The sequence below is a fragment of the Xenopus laevis genome, chromosome 2S, assembly GCF_017654675.1.
Source record: "Xenopus laevis strain J_2021 chromosome 2S, Xenopus_laevis_v10.1, whole genome shotgun sequence".
Classification (NCBI taxonomy): domain Eukaryota; kingdom Metazoa; phylum Chordata; class Amphibia; order Anura; family Pipidae; genus Xenopus; species Xenopus laevis.
This window is the reverse complement of record NC_054374.1, coordinates 111422795-111444536: the sequence shown is the minus strand read 5'-3', so window position 1 is coordinate 111444536 and position 21742 is coordinate 111422795. Positions and strand designations below refer to the sequence as shown.

Sequence of the window (21742 nt, the reverse complement as noted above, 5' to 3'; positions counted from 1 at the left end):
ACAGTACACAAGCACCAACAGCTGCTTTCACATTACACTGATTCAAGTAAAATGCAAAATAGATATACCTCAAAGATTTCTCCTGAACTCTAGTTCTTTTCTTTAAAAAAAAAAAAAAAAAAAAAAACCAGAATCAAACACAGAGATTTCACTGAAAAATAACAATGTACGTCTTTGGTGTATGCTCACTCTTGCAGAAAAGGAATCCAGTTAGAAAATAAATTAATTCAACTTTTTACCAAAGCACATCGTTCACAGACACTTTATGGACAATAACAAAGCTAGCACAATCGATCACAGCACACACAACATTTTTTCTATAGACCCCAGGGAAGGGCAGTCTACTAGTAGATGTCTCCCAGTCTCTGAGGGTAAATTAGTAGTCTTTAGCAGGAGTGTTTAACGTGACCAGGAGATATAGCTATATATATATATATCTATAGGTCTGACAGCAAAGGTCTGGTGCTGGAGCTAATAGGGTCGTTCAGGGAATAAACACCCAATAAGCACTGTTCCCTAGCTGGATCATATGGGGACATGTATTTCGTTCTTGACCTCAACATCGTACCTTTAATATCATAAAAATGTCAATGTATGTATTTGTTGGAAAAACACAATAAATAAAGAGAAAAAAAAATATGTATCATAAAAATGAGGTCAGTTCTCAATCCAGCATATGATTTGTGGAGCTGCCTGATACACGATAGCGATGTGACCCGATTTTCTTATCTATTTAAACTATAAGACTACCTCGTTAATAATGCCTTGGCCTGTTATGTTCCAATGTAAATACAAATATGAACTGAAACCATTTAGGGTAAGGAGGGCTCTGACGTCACCCAATGCTGGCTCATTCTGTGTTGCAGTTTGTATTTGTACACATTATAAGTACTTATATTTTATGTTATAACAGCAATAGGCAAATTATTTTAAAAATAAAATCTAATATTTATTACTGAAAAGATAAACTAAAAAAAAACTATAAATAAATAAGAAAATGTAAGAAAAAAGATAAACTAAAAAAAAACTATAAATAAATAAGAAAAATGTAACTAGTGCAGGCCAAATGTTATTTTCCTTTACACCTCCTTACCAACGCTTTTCCATTATGGGTACCGAAGATTTCCACTTAAATGTGGCTCAAGCCACACTTTACAATTTACATGGTGTATTTATGTTTAATTTTGTTTCTTTTTGTACCTTTGACTGTACCTCATACTTGTGTTTTTGTTAAGCTCTATTGTTTTATAGAGAACAAGGATAGAAATTGCTACTACTTGATTATTCTTGTCCTGTAATAAACTATCAGGGACTACTTTATAGATGTGATTTATAACAAATAATCTTATTTTCACGTGACTATATACAGCATCCAACTGTTTTTCCCTCCATAATCTGGATTCACAATAACTGATCATCTGAGTATATATTTAACAGTGACTCGCCCACTCAGGTATATAGAGTCTGTACATATAATTTAGATTATTTTAAACAAGGATAAAATAACAGCCTGGCCTAGAAGTGAATTCTGCTTTTGATTTGATTTCGATCAGTTTACAGAAAGCATGCTAAAGACGTATATCAATTGAAATTTTAAATCTGATGGAGAGTGGTACATTTAATGCTCACCAGACCAGATTAAATATCACATTAGGGCACAACAAAATCAATTCAATGCAGCAAACATGGATTTTTTTTATACAATAATAAATATTTTTCTTTTTTTTTTTTCGTCTTTCAATATAAAACAAGGATCCCAAAGGATTAAACTGCGATTCTTTCATCTGTCTGACGGTATAAATAACATGAATTATATTTAGAACTCCACGTAAATAAACGTGATCCTGGGAGACTGTAAACATCCTGGAAAAGAATGGGTCAGTAATGGTTTAACAAGATTTAAGATGAATTGGCTGGCCTTTGCTGGAGTGCACATTTAAATCCAAGTTTATCAGTGATGGTTTATAATCCCCATTGCAGAACTGGGGCCAACTGAAACCTCCATTGTGATGTCACCTGTGTTTGAGGTACATGAGAGCAGAGAACACTGGCGCTCTGTATAATATCCACAAACATAAAAAAGAATACTTTGCAGTATTTGGCAGTGAATGAGTAAACTGTTTGTGTCACCAGCAATGATAACCTGCAGTGTGCATGGCACATTTATGGAACTTTTTTAACTGCATCATTTTATTATTATTATTATTTGTGTTTATTTCAGAAATAAATATCGTATGCCCAAAAAAAGGCCTTTATTTCTCTCCAGTCCACGTGAGAGTTTGGGTTGGTCCCTATAGGGACAAGTAGTGGTTAGCGTATAGTCCTCTCTGAGTGTCTGTAAGTTTCCTCATCATCTTCGGACTCGGAGGAGTCTGCGTTGCTGGAGGCCGTGTGCATATTAACGGTTGCCCCTGTGGCTTGGCACACATACCACTCGTTAAGGTTGGTGACCTGAGGCGACAGATTAGAAGATCGCCCTCGAACCTGCTCCTGAGCAGGAGATAAGGGGTCGTCTAAAGGAGTGCCAACAGCAGGATAGCCCATACTCCCATTAGTGGGGGAGCCAGGGGGCGACTTGCAGTGTATCTTCATATGCTTTCTCAGGGAGCTGGGGTGTGTGTAAGACTTATCACAACCCCGCACTTTACAGTAATAAGGTTTGTCGCTGGTGTGGACGTGCGAGTGTTTTTTCCTGTCGCTGCTATTCGCAAACTTCCTGTCGCAACCATCAAACTCGCATTTAAAGGGTTTCTCTCCTGTAGAAAACGAAATCAAAAGATATAATGGAGTGTAAAAGGTACACAGATTGAAGAGGTTAGGTATGAAATGCAGCATAGGTAGCGCAAACAGCTGCGCCAGTGTGTCTCAGAGCAGCGCAAATCGGCCCCAACTCTTTCATCCCTCTCATATATGCACAATCGCTGCAGATACTGATTGAATATGATAATATACATAATATCATCTTGTAGTATCTTGTATTTTACTATAAAAATCCTGATATATTAGTGAAACGTGAAGAAGCATGCATCTTCCATTGTATATGCCATTAGCAGCGATCCCCTGTACCTGGAAATGTATTTGCATCATTTAAAATGTAAATACATCTGCTGACGTCTCAATCGCTGGCCCTAACGTGACTATAAATGTATTATAATGTAATTGCAGGCGTCAGGAAGAAAAGGAACAGCAGAAAACCAGAACCCTATCTTTTTACCCCAGGCAAATCTATACCAAGAAATCTATAGCAAATCTATTTTAATAGCTTTACGCATTAGGATGGTAGTGAAGACCAGCCTGGGGGAATTGCTTTGTAATCTCGCATCCCCTCTTGTCTCTGTAATTTAATATGTATTAGGAGTATGTGTGATATTTTGGCTAGATACTAGAACATATATCAGATTACTCTCAACTGTCTCAGTACAAAATAATGTAGGCTGCATTTTGTATCCAATGCATTCAATGCTTATATTTGTGAAAGTTCTCATTCATCCAGATCATGGTATATCTATAGAAGTAAGTCAAATCAACTGGACTTGCTGTGTTTTTTCACATAGCAAGTCCAGTTGATTTGACTTACTTCTATAGACATTCAATGCTTGGACAAAAAAAAGGTGTTTTGCTTAATATAATGCTTTCACTAAAAAAAAAAAATTTTTTTTTTTAGGTAATGTAATAGTGAGCAACATGTCATATGGATTTATCATTGAAATGAACTAGGCAACAGTTTATCTTGTCTAATTCTCCTGTTTACTGAATGAACGACTCTGATTTATTGTTCTTTAATGAAGAGCACCTTTAAAGCAGAATAAAACATGTTTCAAAGACTAATGTACACGTTGAAGAGAGAGGGTGGAAATGCTGAGGATTTACTGTAAATCAATACAGTTATAAGTCTTTCCCTAGGTGCATATAACATGAAACTGGTGCTGTCTGTCAGATGGGATTCTACAGGCCAAACAGTTAACAACCGATTCACATTAACTGGATTCTTCGACACCAACATGCCAAGAGGAGGCTTGACAGCTGTCTAGCACCAGAAGCCGAAAATTAAAGCAAAATATTAGCCTTTCAGTGGTGCTCTGTTGTAGGGAGCTTTAAAGAAAGGGAATGAGTCTCTGTGTAGAAGAGAGAAAAGATAAGATGCAGTTGGCTATTACGCAGAGTTGTGACGAGAGGCATACGTCACAGCCCAGCACGCCGCACCCCCAGAATCACAGCTGCCCACACAATCACTAGCGCTCATTCCTAACCCCCCGGGAATACAAGCACAGGCCTAAAGTACCTTTACATGATGGCATGGTTATATAGGTTCTTCTGTATAGTACCACGCATTCATTTGAAACGCAGAGACATTAATGAACCAAAATAAGGAATCTGAGACCCTGGCCTAGACTATATTCAGCTATTTATTTATTTATTTTATTTGGCAATGAAGCCATACATTCAGTATCGCCTGGATTCCAAGCTGGGCAACTTGTAATGAACTTAAATTCGTCAACATTTGTCTAATTGAGCATCTGTTATGCCTGGAACCCAGAGAAGTTTGACTTTATGCGTGTGTACAATTTTTATTCGTTTTCAACAATACAAACATTATTTATTGGTCTATAATGGTTTAAATCACTGCAGGTATTCTCATTGAGTTAACCAAAATATTATACACACAAAACTGATTTTCTTTTTAATATCTGGAAAAAGAAATGCCCAACTTCTATGGTTTTATATCGTATCCTCATTAATGGAGGTGGGGGGAACATTACTATGCCACACAGCATGTGGGAATTGTAGAGCTCAATTTAGGATAAGGCAGAAATAAATAAACAAGGAAGTTCACTGTGTATTTGGCTGACTTTCCATTGGTCATATTGAACAAACTACATGATGGGGTTAGAAGACAGTCCCCTGGGCATATGTGTTTATGAGTATAATTTCCTCCAGTGTTGTCAGCAACTGGAGTCTGTGGATCTCCTGCACACAGATAGTTAATAATTATATAGTGGATAATGTACCTCCTACTGTAATTTATAAAGATATAAGTCGCAGACGAGTTATGTGACCATATAAAAGCAGGAGGCCGCAGGTCACATAACTCAAAGACTACTAATATCTATATACATTAAGAAGGGGTACATAATGCATTATAATCTACAGTCAGTGTGTCCAGTGTCTTATTCCCTTTACAATATGTATATGCAGTGTTTTGGCTTTGCTCTATATGCTATATGACATATTTGAGGCTGTTTTGCGTCTGCCCCCCCTGCTGAATCAATTTTCTCCCTGTAGTTTCTTTTTTGGGGCAAGTGCTCTCTTTATCTTATAATCGGCTTGTAGTGACGTGGAAACTCGCCGTTTATAAGGATACAATGTACAGTTTGGTCCTTTAGGAAAATGACCAAATTGTAGATTTTAAAGATATAAAGACTGTGATGAAACTAACGAAAAGTTATAGAGTGTGCCAAAAAGTAAGCACTAACTGGGCCCGGGCCAGTAGATTCTCTAGAGAGGAGGGTTAAAGACCCATGCAGTGCAGAGTAGCTCTCAAACCCTCGTTTGCTAGTGGCCTACTAATAACCGGTGAATGGTTGCAGCTCCAGGAAGTAACTGAAAAACACACACATAAGAGGAGCTGGAGATGTTCAGCAGGGCTGTCCAGTACGGTTTGCTGGAACGAACGATAACAAGATGCGAGTGTGTTTCCTTTAATGACTTATTCATGAACAGCGTCACATGGCAGAATACGTGTACAGAGCTGGCAGCTAGAGGGGAGAGAGAGGGGGAAGCAGGAGGAAATGACACCCACCTGTATGAGTTCGTTTGTGAATCTTCAAGTTTTCAGAGCGAGCAAAGACTTTGCCGCATCCAGGGAAGGGGCAGGGGAAGGGCTTCTCGCCAGTGTGCACTCTGATGTGATTCACCAGTTTGTATTTGGCTTTGAACGGCTTGCCCTCCCTCGCACACTCCTCCCAGAAGCAGATATGGTTGCTCTGCTCGGGCCCCCCGACATGCTCCACCGCCACATGGTTGACCAGCTCGTGCATGGTGCTGAAAGTTTTAGAGCAGGGCTTTTTAGAAGACTGATCTTGATCGATCCACTTGCAGATGAGCTCCTGCTTAATGGGCTGCCTCATGTACCTCAGGAAGGCCCCAGCAGTGGCCGGGTGGGCGGCTGCGATGTTGACATTTAAGTTCATCGAGTTGTAGCTGTGGTGGAGGGAAGAGGCTGCATAGTGCTCTGCTCTGAAAGCCTCCGGTCTCCCGTAAAGTTCCCCGGCCAAACCCAGGCGCATCTGCCCATTGAGGGGGTGGTGGACTCCCGCGGCCGCCTGCTCGTGGATGGCAGGGAAGAGAGGGTGTCCGACCCCCTCCGGGTGAGCATAGGAGCCAGTGGAGCTGATGAACATGCTGTGCGGATGGTGATGATGGTGATGATGGGGGGAGCCGGCGGCCGGGTGCTGCTCCCCTAACATGGCAGAAGTGGAGAGTTCCCTCCTGAGGATGAAGTCCCTGCTGGTAGAGTAGCCAGAGTGAGGGTGAGCCACGGGGTAACTGACTGTGGCCGGCGACGCAAATGCAGCAGCTGTCTGCGCCTCGGGATGAGCTGAGGGACTAAGTTTCAGAGCAGTGGCTTGGGCCATGTGCTCAGGTCCGAATGGAGTCAGGGCAACTCCAGGGTCACTCCCCAACTCCCCAGGGTGCATGTGGGCAGGGAGAGAGTGAGACTGGTGACTCCCCAACCCCGGGAAGCCTGTCATATTGTGATGAGGATGGGCTTGAGTCGCTGCCAGGTCCGCTAACCTCAGAGTCTGACTCCTCTTGCTCAAAGGGGGCTCCATGAGCGCACAATCAAGTCCATCCACACTCACTGTTCTTATTTTCCCCCCTCTGCCATCCTTTCCAAACATGGGCAGATTAGGCGCTCTTTAACTTCTTTTGTCTGCCTCCCAACTCTGCCTATTCCTTTTTCCACTCTGTCCCTCCAGCGATTGGCAGAAAGCGCCGCATTAGAGGAGCTCAGTGGGGGCATCGAGTTTAGCAATGGCACAGCCGGGATTGGACGGGTTGCCAGGATTGGCAGGAGGCCCGCTTCTCTCATTGGCTGGCTGTCAGGCCGCCGCGCAGCGGGGATCCGCCCCATGCTCTCTGCCTGCATTCCACTCTTCAAAGTTTCACTTGTAGGAAAGTTTAGAGGGAACCTTGAATGCAATAGACAGGGGAAGCCGAGCCAAGCCCCCAGCATGCACATGGCACTGCCAATACTAAATACCCAAGCTGAGCTCAAGCTATTACTGGCCGCTGCACTGATCATACGGGAGAAAGACCACTGCCCTTGCACAATGTACATTGATTCTTTACAGCCACAGAAGCTTCGCACTGGAACTTTCCGGAACTGCAAATCCATTGTACGAGTTGAGGATCTGCTTGTGAGTCTGAGGCTTGTTCACCCCCATCCTGATGCCCACAGCAATCAATAGTTTATAGCCACTGTAGAATCTATGAGAATATTTATTAGAGGAACAATACAAAAAGTTCACAGACCTACAATGCAGCAGCCATTATGTTACCCCAACACAGAATAACTTCGTTTCCTTGCCGCACTCACATACTGCCAATTGTAGTAACTCTTTCCTGTGCTTTCCTTGGAGAATTCGATCCTAAATTCACTAAATCAAGGGATCTCTGCTTACTGCAAATGCTGTTCTGCCCTGCTCTGTAGCAGCAGCATTTGCAGTAAGCAGAGATCACTTGATTTAGTGAATTTAGAATCGAATTCTCCAAGAAAAGCACAGTAAAGCACTGTTTGCCTCTGATAATGATTCGGATAATGATTCCCTTTTTGATAACCTGGCATGGTTTCCTTTGGGAGAAAAGTGGAACTGAAAAATAATATATATTGATTGATATGCATACATTCAAATACACTTTATACTCACACTTACAGATAACTTTCCTGTAACCAATAAACTAGATTTGTACGTCGATTATAAATATTTCGTATTTAAAAAGGAAATGAAGCCGTGTCTGTGGGATTTCGTTGGAAGGATTAAAGCAAATAAAAGCCAGTCACATTGAGCTATTGCGAATACTTTGCGAAACATATTAGCTCTGAGCAACTCATAACATTTGCAGCAAAGAGAAAACAAATGAGATGTTACCAGCAACCATTAGGGATCAGAAGTCAATAAATGTTAATAGCCGCTAATTGACCTAAGAGATAAATGCCGACATTTCGAGGAATGAAACTTAAAGGATCTCAGTACATGAGGTGATGGGCAGAATCTACAGGCTTCGTGCCATGTTCGTTGGAACATTACCCTGACACTGGGCCACACGCACACACACAGCCCAGTCTCACATCTGTCAAGCAATTTCCTATGAAAACGTTATGGGAAAGGCTCCTAATTAAAAGGCGAAGGATCCCTACCTAATTGAGCTATATGTGTAAATATATGTTAAAAAAAAAAAAGTTATAATCCCAAGTGGGCCATTAACAGGTGCAACATTATTATCATAAATTGTCGTACAACAATATCAGTCTAAGTGATTATGGCAGATTCGCAATTCCCTGTATGTTTAGCCAAACAATTACCTATATTAATATTTAATGGAAACAATTGTGAAAACAATAAATGTTTCAAGTCACAACCACCTGACTAGCAGGCAGCATGTTAAACCCGGGTGCCTTGGGCCTGCCATTCAAGAAAAACAAATTGAGATAAAAAATTTTCAGTAATGGAATCCACTAGATCTGTACCCAACTGTCCTGCACAATAATTAGCCACTGTTACACACAGGATTCAGAGAGACGTTAGACAGAGAAAGCTGGGGTTTGTATTTGTTTCTTTTACTTCTCTAGGAGCTGTCATTTTTTACCCTTATGTCACTTTAAATTTTTAGTAAACTTCCACACACATATTGTCCCAGATTCCCCCAAAGTTGTGAGCTGTTTTTCTTAGGATAATAGCTTACTACATACTAACTGAATGGGGCTCCATTCATCAATAGCAGAATGGATAAGAATTTGCAGGTATTTGAGACAATTCTGCTCAAATAACAATTCATTGCAAGTAATGGCAGGTCAGACCAAGCTTTGTAAAACATATTTTATTATTAGATGCTGCTATAGTTTCCCACATTTGTGTATGTCTATCAGTATATGTGTGTGTGCATGGCTGCTATTTATAATGACTACCATATTTAATAAAATTAATTTTACCTATTTTACCAATGGCTACCCACGATGCATCATTTTCACCAATTATGCATTATACTTACCAGAGGTAATAAAGCATTACTAAAAAAAAAACACATTATTATTACTGGATATTATAGAAAATCATCCACCAATAAATATAAATGAATATATATTAGTAGAACTTCCCTCTAAAAAGGAATTAATATAGACCTCCCTCTTCTAAATGGGTCCCTTTTTGTTTTAATATCATTTTATGTCTAAATGACATCAGCAATTAGGATTATTAGCACCAAAGAAATATAAGGTTTTTGGTGATATTAAGACAAAAATGCATTGGTAGGTCTTTAGTGGAGATTGCATTTTATTGATAAGGAATGGATGTAGTCATAACCGAACAGACAATATGAGTGTGCCATAGAAATAACTGTTAATGCTGCCCCCAGTTGTAGAAGCTTTTTTTGCATTTAGAAACACTTGGTGACAATGTCTACACATAAATCACTTTATATGGGTTTTTGAAACAAAACAATTCTTTTTTGAGTTCCAACTGCACCCCTTTATTCTATTGGTCTTTGATTGTGCCAAACACAAGGAAATACAGCATGTGGCAATTAAAAAAAAATGAAACACGAAAGTAATAAAACGCATCTGAACATTCATGAGTACAACCAGGCAGAATATACTGGAACCAGTTAGCTGATGCATTTATGTGGGCTTCAATCTGCATCACGTTGTGTTCCACCTGCGTTTGTTGCTTGCCTGTGCCACAATGTGTACAATCTTGTAGAAAATAGAGGCCTGTGTTTCTTCCTGCCTTAGGGCTTTTACACAGGGGCATTTTGATACATTCCATTTGCATTCATTGCTTGTATGCACCTCAGTGAGTACAGAGAGATCCAGAAGTATGGACTATATTTCTTTCTGTGTTCCCATGCAGCAGACATGAAAGATCCATTGCAGGGGAATGCTGTCTGAAATGCATGTGTGTGTAAGGGCCCTAAGGGTGTTTTTTCTTGTGTTCCCCTGAATGAACATGTGAAAGATCAAGTGCAGAGGAATGCAGGATAAAAACACTTGTGCTATAATAATGTTCATTTTTCAGTTCCTGTTGGATAGCCACAATCCAGTGTATCAGTCAGTGATAATAATGAAAAATAATAATACCCCCAGGGTCAGTAATTATTGATAAGTACTCAAGGGCTTGTGCCTAGGGTAGCAGCTTTTTAATATTTATTATATATTTAATATATTTGTAAATTACTGATTACTGATACTGTCAAAAAAGCAAACAGATTTTTTTTTAATTTAATTTTGTCAGTTTGCCAGCTGCCCCCAGTCATGTGACTTGTGCTCTGATAAACTTCAGTCACTCTTTACTGCTTTACTGTAAGTTGGAGTGATATCAGCCCCCCCTCCAGCAGCCTAACAACAGAACAATGGGACGGTAACCAGATAGCAGCTCCCTAACACACGATAACAGCTGCCTGGTAGATTTTAAAAAAACAAAACAGCAGTCAATAGTAAAATCCAGGTCCCACTGCAACACATTGAGTTACATTGAGTAGGAGAAACAACAGCCTGCCAGAAAGCAGTTCCATCCTAAAGTGCTGGCTCTTTCTGAAAGCACATGACCAGGCATAATGACCTGAGGTGGCGGCCTACATACCAATATTACAACAAAAAAAATACACTTGCTGGTTAAGGAATGAAATTTTATGTTGTAGAGTGAATTATTTGCAGTGTAAACAATGTAGAAATAAAATACTACATCATAAAAAATCATGACAGCATCCCTTTAAACTAACAGGAAGTGACATCACTTCTGTAAATTGGGTGGGCAGGTATGTCCTTTGCTTATGGTGGAACCAGACCTAAATACATTGCTAATTACCACAGTAGATAATGGAATGGATAATGGATAATAGATAATGGAATACAGAGTGAAAAACTCTGTACCAGCAAGAAGGTCTAGTTATTATACATTTATAGAGCAGATTATGGACCAGATTCACTAGCTCTATCTACACATGTTTTAATCAGCAAACTGCTAGTAGTAGGAAATCTCTACTTGATATTATGGTAAGTTCCTTTAATTTTTGATTGTAACCACTCATAGAATGCCACAGATTTGCCCTCAAAACAAAGGAGGGACCTAGGGCCTGTATTAGTCAACTTCGAGGGAGACAAATTTAAAGATTAAAAACTTGTATTCAAAGAAGAAGGGTGTTAATATGTTTATGAATAGTTTTGTATTATACACACAAACACACACAATCTGATTTGCTAGAAATATATTCCTATGTGTGATGGTGCCTCTATCCAATCACTTAAACTGCACGTTTTTCAGCTGAATGTATAAAATGATATTATCACACTGGCAATATCAGAATGGCGGAAATAATTCATGTAATTGCTAAGTAATATTGACACTGCTCTTGGTAAATCTAGACCTATATCTCATCTTTGGGACAGATTCATCAGAAGCCAATGATATATATAAGGAAATATCAATCTACACCCAATAACCAGGGGCTTATTGAGACAGCTACACTCAAATATAGTAACATGTGAATATCTGCAAAAAATGTGTCACGTTTATTTGTGTGTTAAAATTTGGTAATCTCATACTTCTGTGTTAAATTCCAGAATAAAAAGATGTGACCAAATGGTGTTTGCAATCACCTCTTTTTATGCATTTATATACACAGTGACTTCCTCCAGTATCTACCTGCCAGCATAGTTTTACATTTATTTCAATGGCTTCCATGAGGACTGAGGTGGTGTAAATTAATGAGCAAGATCACCAAAACCAGGTGGTGTAAAGCAAAGCACACATCTTTATATACACCATGGCTAGTTCTCTCTAATAGATGACTTCCATAGACTCCATCAAACCACATATAAAAAGTAATACACAGCTATATAAATACACCATTTGTTTCACACTACTTTTTACATTTTCCTACATAGATATTTTATGCAACTTGATAAGTAGGCCCCAAAGAGCACAATGATTTTTAAAAGGATCACAGTTACATGATGATAGGTAATCGTGGTTATTAGTAGCAGTATTGGTAATGTTGTCTAAGCTCTATATCTGAAAAATGCATATTATTAAAGTGTGTATTTATAGTCAGTTTGCATTACACACACCCCACTGGTATATTTGGGTATGCTGCATTTGTATACAATGATGTCTTCTTCTCCTATTAATCAAAAGCATGCTTAAGTGATCTTATTGTCTTGATGATAATGCTAATTCTTGGTGTCACAACAACAAAAATAAATATTTATATGTAAGTCTGTATGTTGTATGTATTTTGAATTCCCCTCCATGTTCATATTTTCTTCTCCAATTACTGGATTTCCTGATCATTCCCTAGTGTGCCTGTTGAGAAATTAGATTGCAAACTCAATTGGTAGAATTCAGGTGTGACATTAATGCTGTGGCAGAATCTGTGCCATATAAAGAAAAATATAATACAGCTATATCTGACTCAGTCAGTTTCCTCTGTGAAGTATATCCATATTTCTCACTCATATACACTTGTAAATGGCGATATATCTCCACCTATGCTGCTGTCCATCAGTATACTATCAATCAGTCTATCATCTATATATCTGTCATCATCTATATACTAATAAAAGCCATATATCACACATACATGTGTTTATCAGCTATGTCTATAGTTATCTGTTTAGGGTCAGGGCACACAGACTAATTCAGAGCACATTGTTCAAAAGAATAAGGCGGTCTAAAAGGAAGAAAAAGAAAATCAAATTATCTTTAAGTATTTTCCTGTAGTAAGTGAATATGATCCCTACATTTCAAATGTATTGACCATCCATTCCCCAACAATAACCTTTATATTAATAAAATACTCCACACACATATAAGGTGTTTCATGTTACTGTCTGGAATATTCCGTTGGTGATTTAGGACAGGCGATGGAGCGCCCTAACTTAATGGATGGCCATGACCTACTCAACCTGCCATTATTTCATCCCCAGAGATAGTCGTGCAGCTCAAATCAAAAAGCGATATATGACCATGCCGAGCTCCAAAGCGCTTACAAATAATTTATCCTAACCAAACACAGGCTTAATCTGTTTTTCAATTTGCCAGAAACCACATTTTACCATTTAACTGCACGGGATACAGTTTCTTGTCCCTGTCCCCCCAAGGGCAATTAGCAGGCAGTGTCAGGCCATCAGCCAGTCCTGTCTCCGCATTGGAGCAACTACTTGGGAAGATGCTTCTAGCAGTGACTGGTTTATGTGCAAACGCAATATGGTTCGCTTATGCGGATTAGGGCAAAGACACTCATGCGTTTTTACGCCGTGGTAACGCATTTCTAAAGGCCTTGCTAACCTACTGTAACTCGCTCAGCACGAATCTTTATATTTTTCAGCACGATGTGTTTATAAAACATCGAAATATTCAGCCTCAATAACAACATCTAAATACAAATAAAATGTATCTGTATGTAGCAAAGAGGGGGAAATAAATATATATATATATGTGGGTGAGAGTTGTTGCCATAAATGACCAGACCAAGTGGAGATATTAGACGCTGGCAGCGAGAGATAATAAGGAAAAAGCACGAATATCAGCAATGCTTGCTTATTTGTTAGACTACACTTGGGACTGGAAGATAGAAAAAATGATGTAGCCTATGGGTAAGTGCCCCAGTAGGCACGAAACGCGTCAGGCTGTCACCTGTATGTCATAATAAATTATTCGAATTTGTAATTATATTTTCGGTCTTTACTCTTGGAGAAAACTCCAAATTTTTGCTGTTTTGGACGTTATGCACCCATGGACTATGGTGAGCAGTGAGTTTTTTTCTCCTTTCATTATTTGTATTGGATATTTGCTTTTGATGAATAATGGTACCGTTATTGGCACTGTGCAGCAATCCTTCTACAGTTTGGCACATACTTGCACGGTTTCCCTTTACATAACATTACACAGCCTGACAAAGAAGCCGCTTGTGCCCAGACCAAGACTTTGCTACTATATATGTGATCTCCCAGGGGTCAGGGGCCCAATATCGGAGAGGTGGCCCAAGGTCACAGAAATCAAAGGTAACCTGCAACCTAATATCCTGTCGGGTGACCATGTTGATTTTATTAGTGTCTGTCAAGCAGACAACGCTTCGGCATCCTCTTCTTTTCATCTCCAGCAAAAAGCCAATAGATTCCATATGGGAAGACTGCGAGAATTTGTTTATAATAAATACCATGCCTGACATACAAAATATGTTGTCCTTTTTTTCGACTAACCATCCCCAAAATACACTGTTTTGAGTAGAAACGGATTTGATTTAACAGGGGATATTTTATAAGCTTTAGTAAAATTCCTTTATACTGTAATATGCGCATTACTCTGTCTAGCCTGTGTTTTTATGACTGAAAAAAACTGAAATAATGAGTGAAATTTAGCTTGCAGGTTTAACGAGCTTCCAGTGAAAGCAGATCAGTCGGCACGTGAGCTACTGTGATATTAGAAGTACTGGGGAAGTCAGAGAATAGAAAAGAAGAACAGAATAGAAAATAAATGTTTACCCATGTAAAATGCAGCGCGTCCTGAAGGCCTGATTTATGCTGGGGCAAGTAGAGAAGAAAACGCCTTGCTGTCGGCTTTCTGCTTTAAGTCAAGCAGCCTAGGATTGTGGTAAAACTGTACAAATGATCCCCGGCTCCTTTCTCTCCCCCTCTCACCTCGTGACACTGAGGAAAAGGGGCTTTTGTGGTGAGTAGGGAATAAAGCCCTTCTTAGAGGGGTCGGCAGAAGTGACTTTGAACTTGGATCAGCTCCCTGTGTGTCCTGCAGAGAGAGCAGAGAGAGCAGAGAGAGAGAGCAGAGAAAGCAGGACTGCAGCCCTGAGAGAAAAGCACATTCACTGCAGCCTGTGCCTCCCATCATAAAGTTTAGCTGGACTGGCTACTGAACTCTGCCTAGCGGACCGAGACTATGGGACAGAGGAGAGAACGATACAACTAATACTGACTGGTATGTTCTTCCATCAGATTGTGTCTGTGCGGAATCAAAGCAGACTATAGTACGTGCATCCCCTTCGGACTAGATCACTTCCATCAGTCGCCCCAGTGGTATGGATTCCGAAGGAGCTAACCGACAAAATCGCAGCTGCTGGACAAAAAAGGATAAACTCACAGAATTCCTAATTCACAGGATATCAAATCAATCAAGGACCGAAACGTTGGACTTTGATACAACACAATAAAAAATATTCCATATATATATATATATATATATATATATATATATATATATATATATATATATATATATATATATATATATATATATTCCATGTTAATGTTACAGGTGGGGGTGTAGTGCCTGGTATTGTCTGGGCACAATGCTCTGGGTCCTTTGGATTCAGTAGGTGATACAGGTGGAAAGCACAGATTATTACAGAACCAGAGGAACCTTTCCCGTTCATCTTTTTTAGTGGCAGACACACAGAACTGTCTCTGCCTCTGGCATAGAAAACAAACAGTAATTAGTGAGAGGAGCCGATTATGTCGTTAATTACAGATCAATGTCTCCTTGTTACCTGGGCTACAAACACATCTTTGTATGAATCTGCCTGTTTAACATGTACACTTGTCTAGTGAGCCCCACACACGTGTCCGTGGGGAAAGCGGTGGTCATCTGGGCCTTCCTAGCAGCAGCACATAAATAGTTAACTAGTGGCACTGCAGGTGGCTCTGGGACTATTTACATTCTACCATTACCAGCGATAGCTGAAAAAGGGCTTTATCTGTGTAGGGTAGGCACAGGCTAGGAGCTTAAAAGGATTTGTTATAGAATGGCCAATTCTAAGCAACTTTTCAATTGTTCTTCATTATTTATTTTCTATAGTTTTTGAATAATTTGCCTTTCTGTTCTGACTCTTTTCAGCTTTCAAATAGGGGTCACTGACCCCATGTAATAAACAAATGCTCTGTAAGGCTACACATTTATTGTTTTACTTCTTTTTATTACTCGTGGTTCGAGTCAGGCCTCCACAATTCATATACCAGTCTCTTATTCAAATCAATGCATGATTGCTAGGGTAATTTGGACCCTAGCAACCAGATTGCTGAAACCGTTATTTAGAAAAATCTAAATAACTCAAAAACCACAAATAATAAAAAACTAAAACCAATTGCAAATAGTCTCAGAATATCACTCTCTACGTCATACTACAAGTTAACTCTTAGGTGAACAACCCCTTTAAGGTACAACTAGCTGAGCATTAATACCAGCAATCTGTGGGTTCTGGCAAATGCCAGAGGGCTGCTGTAAGATGCCATAATAAGTGGCTATTAAGTGGGCTGGTGGAGGACTATTTGGGCTTGTGTGTACTTGGAATGCCAGGGCCTATTTTGAATCCCAGTCCAGACCTGGTATAACATATATATTATATATATAGCGAAGATGAAGTGAAGCGGAGCGAGTGCAACAGGGTATAGAGCATAAGAATCTCCAGTGTTTAATACCTGTAGCGCTTAAGAAACGTTGGGAATGATACTTCAGTCCATTGTTAGTAAGACTGTGTGAGACACACGCACATTTAGTTGTTTTGATAGTGTCGGGCAAAAGCAGAGTAGTGAAAATGATCTCCCTAAAGCGCCCAGTTTGTCAGTCGGGGCGGGAATGCAGGAATGATTGACAAGAGGAGCAGTGGGATCCCTGCAGCCAATGGGAGAGTGCCCAGGACGTGACCGAGCAGCTGTTAAAGGGGCGTTTGGCTAAAGGCGCTGCAGACCAGTCATAGAGAAGCACAGGCACGAGAGGAGGGGTCCTGATAAGAGTGAGGGGAAGGCGAACACTACAAAACAAAAACATTAACTCCCCAGTGCAACAAGAACCCATTTTAAGGAAACCCGCGGAAAGGCAAAAGCCAAAGGAAACAAAAGCGCTTGGGAGAAGCCGAGCCCGGAATCCACAGGCGCGTGTGATACGCAGGGCACTGGCTACTTCTGTCCCGAGCTTTTCTATCTCTCACACTGGCTGCACTCACTGATTGTTTGTTATGACCCTTCTTTCTTTCTTTTTTTTCCTCTCGGTTTCTCCAAGCAGCACCCCCTTGTGAAGCTTCCTCCAAAGCCCCCTCCCCTCTATCCCTCCCCCTCCTCCCACCATCCTGAGCTGCAACTTAAAGAAAGAAGAAGAGGAGAGAGAGGAGCATCTGCCGCCCGATCCTTCATCTGGGGGGAATGTGGACTAAGTTCCCCGCATGAGAGCGAGTAGGAGGAGGAGGAGGAGGAGGATGAGAGCAAGTGGAGCAGGACTCATTTAGATTCACTCCCAGCACAGGATACACATTTATACTGGGGCACTTGGAATCCCGTCATTGCCCATCATTTTTTTTAACGTTTCGCGTTTTGTATTTTTCCCTTGTGCTTTTATGACCTGCATCCTGTATAGTACATCCCAGGGTGTAGCCCTCGCCACTGACACTCAGTACTGATCCTGGGCACAATCGCACGGACATGCTACTAGACGCTGGTCCCCAGTTCCCGGCCCTGGGTGTGGGCACATTTGCCCGACATCACCACCATCATCATCATCACCATGCAGCGGTAGCGGCGGCGGCAGCAGCAGCCGCAGAGATGCAGGAGAGGGAGCTGAGTCTGGCGCAGAACAGCTTCGTGGAACCTACTCACATGGGCGCATTTAAGATGAATCCCGGTGGCGGCTCCGGGGGAGGGAGCGGCGGTGGAGGAGGAGCCGGTCCAAATGGGGGAGCCGGGGCCAGTGGACCCCACGATTTGTCTCCCCCAGGGCAAACCTCTGCTTTCACCTCACAGGCCGGCTACCCCGCCTCCGCCCTGGCACCACATTCAGCCTACACCGGAGCCGCTGCCTTCAACAGCCCTCGGGACTTTTTATTTCGCGGACGCGGTTTCACAGAGGGATCAGCAGCTGCAGGCGGGGGGCAGCACGGCTTGTTTGGGCCCCCAGCGGGAAGTCTCCACCACCACCCGCACCACCACCACCAGCTGTCTCACGGGGAGCACCCGCAAGGTCATCTACTTTTCCCCGGGATACACGATCAACATGCGGCTGCCTCCCAGAACACATTGGGTGGCCAGATGCGCCTTGGTTTGCCCGGAGAGGTTTTCGGTAGGACTGATCAATACCGCCAGGTATCCAGCCCCAGGGGGGACCCATACACAGCCGCCCAGCTGCACAACCAGTATTCCCCTATGAACATGGGCATGAACATGGCAGCCCACCATCATCATCACCACCACCACCCGGGGGCCTTCTTCAGGTACATGAGGCAGCAGTGCATCAAGCAGGAGCTCATCTGTAAGTGGATCGACCCAGAACAACTTAACAACCCCAAGAAAAGCTGCAACAAAACCTTCAGCACAATGCACGAACTCGTTACCCATATGTCTGTGGAGCATGTCGGGGGGCCCGAGCAGAGCAACCATATCTGCTTCTGGGAGGAGTGTGCGAGGGAGGGCAAGCCGTTCAAAGCCAAATACAAACTGGTGAATCACATCAGAGTGCACACTGGCGAGAAGCCCTTCCCCTGCCCCTTCCCTGGATGCGGCAAAGTCTTTGCACGATCGGAAAATCTTAAAATCCACAAGAGGACTCACACAGGTAGGCTTCAGTCTATAGCACGACTATACGGTTGTTTCTGTAGTCATTTTACGCATCGACCCACAACTGTTCACACAACGCTGCAATAACTTGTTGGGTTCAACTATCCCCTAATACTTCTGTGCCCACTTTTATATTTCCAACCTACTTTCGTTTTTTGTTTCATACTGTGGCCTAACGAAGTTTTAAATGTAAAGGAAACTTCCAAATTGAACAGCTATATATACACGTTTTCTGCCAGGATCGCACTTTCTAGTGGCCTGTGGCAATGTTCGAACAGACTACTGTGCCACTTGCCAATGGATCATGCCTTTCCGCCATGCTATACTTCTTTGCCAGCATTTACAATGATACAATAATCCAATAGGTTTTGCGTGGAAACATACGTCTGCGTTTATTACGCACTCCGCTGAGGCCGATATGCAACACATAGTCTTGTTTAAAGATCGATTTTACATGACAGACGAGAGTTAACGAGGTTCAGAATATGGGCCAGGTCAGTGCACAGATATTCAGAATGAAATTCATTGTTTCCGAGCAGCTGTTTCTTAAAACAATTTAGGTGCTAATGGAATTTAATGCTAAATGGATTCCCTCCAAATGGAGGATATTTGAGTTATCACGCCTTTAAATTGTTCCAAACAACATAACATTTGGATATGTTGTCTGGGGGAAGGCTGTGAAAGTCAAATGAATGCATTCTGAAGCTCTGTGCATTTGCAAGCTGCTTGTTTACCCCACCTGGACGTATCAGCAGAACAATCGCTCTTAAATCGTTTGCTAATGAAGAGCAATTAGCAGCTCTCTCCAATCGACAGCGGAAACGGAATATTTTTTTATTTCAGGCTATTTCGTTTGGCTAGCTGCTGGTGGGCTAAAAGCATTGCCTATAACTCACACACAAGCAGGGATTGGCTTTGTTTAGCGCACCTTTAGCGTGTAGAAAAGCAAATCTGCGGGGGTTTGTGCTCTGTTGATTGCTACAAATGTGTCATTCTCATTGTGAATGTTTGTTTTTGCTAGGAGAGAAGCCCTTTCAGTGTGAATTTGAAGGCTGCGACAGGCGATTTGCTAACAGCAGCGACAGGAAAAAGCACATGCACGTGCACACCTCGGACAAGCCCTATCTGTGTAAGATGTGCGACAAATCGTACACTCATCCCAGCTCTCTCAGAAAACACATGAAGGTAATATGCAGTGCTAAATTCAACGGATTGTATTTCTTGGGGAAATGGGATATGGCAGATCATTTATTTTTTTATGTTTATGTTTTTTTTTTCCATTTATATGATTATGTATTGAATGGTTTCTACATTTTGAGGTATATTTAAATGTTTCAGGGATATTTACATAGAAATAAACTATACTTCGTTTAAATGCCAGGGCTAATTGTCTATGTAGAGCCAAAGCAGGGGCTCAGTGGGATGCTCAGTCTCTTTAATGCATTATTTATGAGTAAGAGTGTATTAGAAATGTGCATTGCAGATCAACTAAGGACCTCGTGTTTCTGACCATTTTCTTAGGTGCATGAATCTTCTCCTCAAGGTTCAGAGTCCTCTCCGGCTGCAAGTTCTGGATATGAATCCTCCACCCCACCAGGTCTGGTCTCTCCAAATTCTGAAACGCAGAACCCCAACCTGTCCCCAGCGGCAGTGTCTGCAGTACACAGTGTATCCAGTGGGGCTAGCGGAACCCTCGCCTCAAACTTCAATGAATGGTACGTGTAAGGGACACGCTTCTACTTCCCTGGGACAACTGTGCGGTCACTAGAGACTTTTTGTGGCCACAGCTTCACCAGCGCTAAAGCCAGAATCTCCTGGGATCTAGTGTACACACACCAGCAAGGATTACATCCGAACCATTCAGTGTACAATGATCTATCCGCATGGAGAGAGTAAATCACCCAACCGAAAGTATTTATTTCCCCTCCCCAAAAGAAAAGAACCTGTTATTACTCCTCAGACCTGCCTAATGGTGTGAATACAGAGTTGACGCATTTTGCAGATTAAAAAAACAAAAGGGACGTGTTGATGGATGCCTCCCTTGGTGTATATACATTTTTTTTGGTTTTTAGATTGTTTTACATAATATATGATGGACGTACCCTTGATTCATCCGTTTAATATGAAGCTTTATTTAATTTACTCTTATTAGAAGAATCCGGACTGTCATTTTCATGCCCTGGAATGGGGAGGGGGACACAACAAGTGCCAAAGTCTCCAGATGTTTCTTACTAAAAGGCAGGCATTTCTACAAAAGGCTTGTGAATGTACTTTTCTGTTAAATGGGCTTTATGTGACGTTTTCTGTGCTTTTGCAAAGTTGAATTTGTTCGTTACCGTTTGGAAAAGCGCCGAGGCAAAAAAAAAAAAAGTAGCCGTTGTGCAATCACCCTATAGCAGCCTTCCTTGTGTAAATAATCGCTTCCATATTTATCCATTTGTAATTAAATTATGGAATTAACTTGCAACAGAGGAAACACTATTTATAAAGATTGTTTCTTGACTATAAATATGTACATTTGTGAGCATAAATGCTTTCAGATTTTTTTTCTCTCTTATTTTATGTGGTCTCTTCATTTTTTGTGACATGTTTTTAAAAGTAATGCATACAGACCTCCAATAAAATGTGTTGAAACTGCAACATCAAACACCAAAAGGAAACGATATTATTATTTTTTTTCTATAAGGGGTTGTTTTGTCAGAGGGTTTGCAAAGCAGAGAATGATTGTTATAGCAATATTTGTGTAGGAAAATATGAGTATTGTTGAAGGGAGTGGAGATGCAATCTGTGCTCCCAAAATAATGGACAGCATTTATGTAACACTCCAGTGACAGTTTTCTGACACATTTTGGCAAAATAAAAAAAATAATACACCGTGTAAAGGTAGGCGCCAAAAGGAGTGATTGGATCTGA

General features: G+C 41.2%; 2 protein-coding genes across 2 annotated transcripts; one reads left to right on the top strand and one right to left on the bottom strand.

The window, feature by feature from the left end:
- Positions 1-1721: 1721 nt before the first annotated feature.
- zic5.S (Zic family member 5 S homeolog) lies at positions 1722-6956 on the bottom strand. The gene is given in 2 exon segments (NM_001085657.1): positions 1722-2756; positions 5801-6956. Coding segments are annotated over 2 exon segments (1548 nt in total). The 5' UTR covers positions 6903-6956; the 3' UTR covers positions 1722-2310.
- A 10465-nt stretch (positions 6957-17421) lies between these two features.
- zic2.S (Zic family member 2 S homeolog) lies at positions 17422-21480 on the top strand (the record flags this gene model as incomplete). The annotated part of the gene is given in 3 exon segments (NM_001085959.1): positions 17422-18827; positions 19851-20014; positions 20351-21480. Coding segments are annotated over 3 exon segments (1494 nt in total). The 3' UTR covers positions 20555-21480.
- Between the last annotated feature and the right edge of the window lie 262 nt (positions 21481-21742).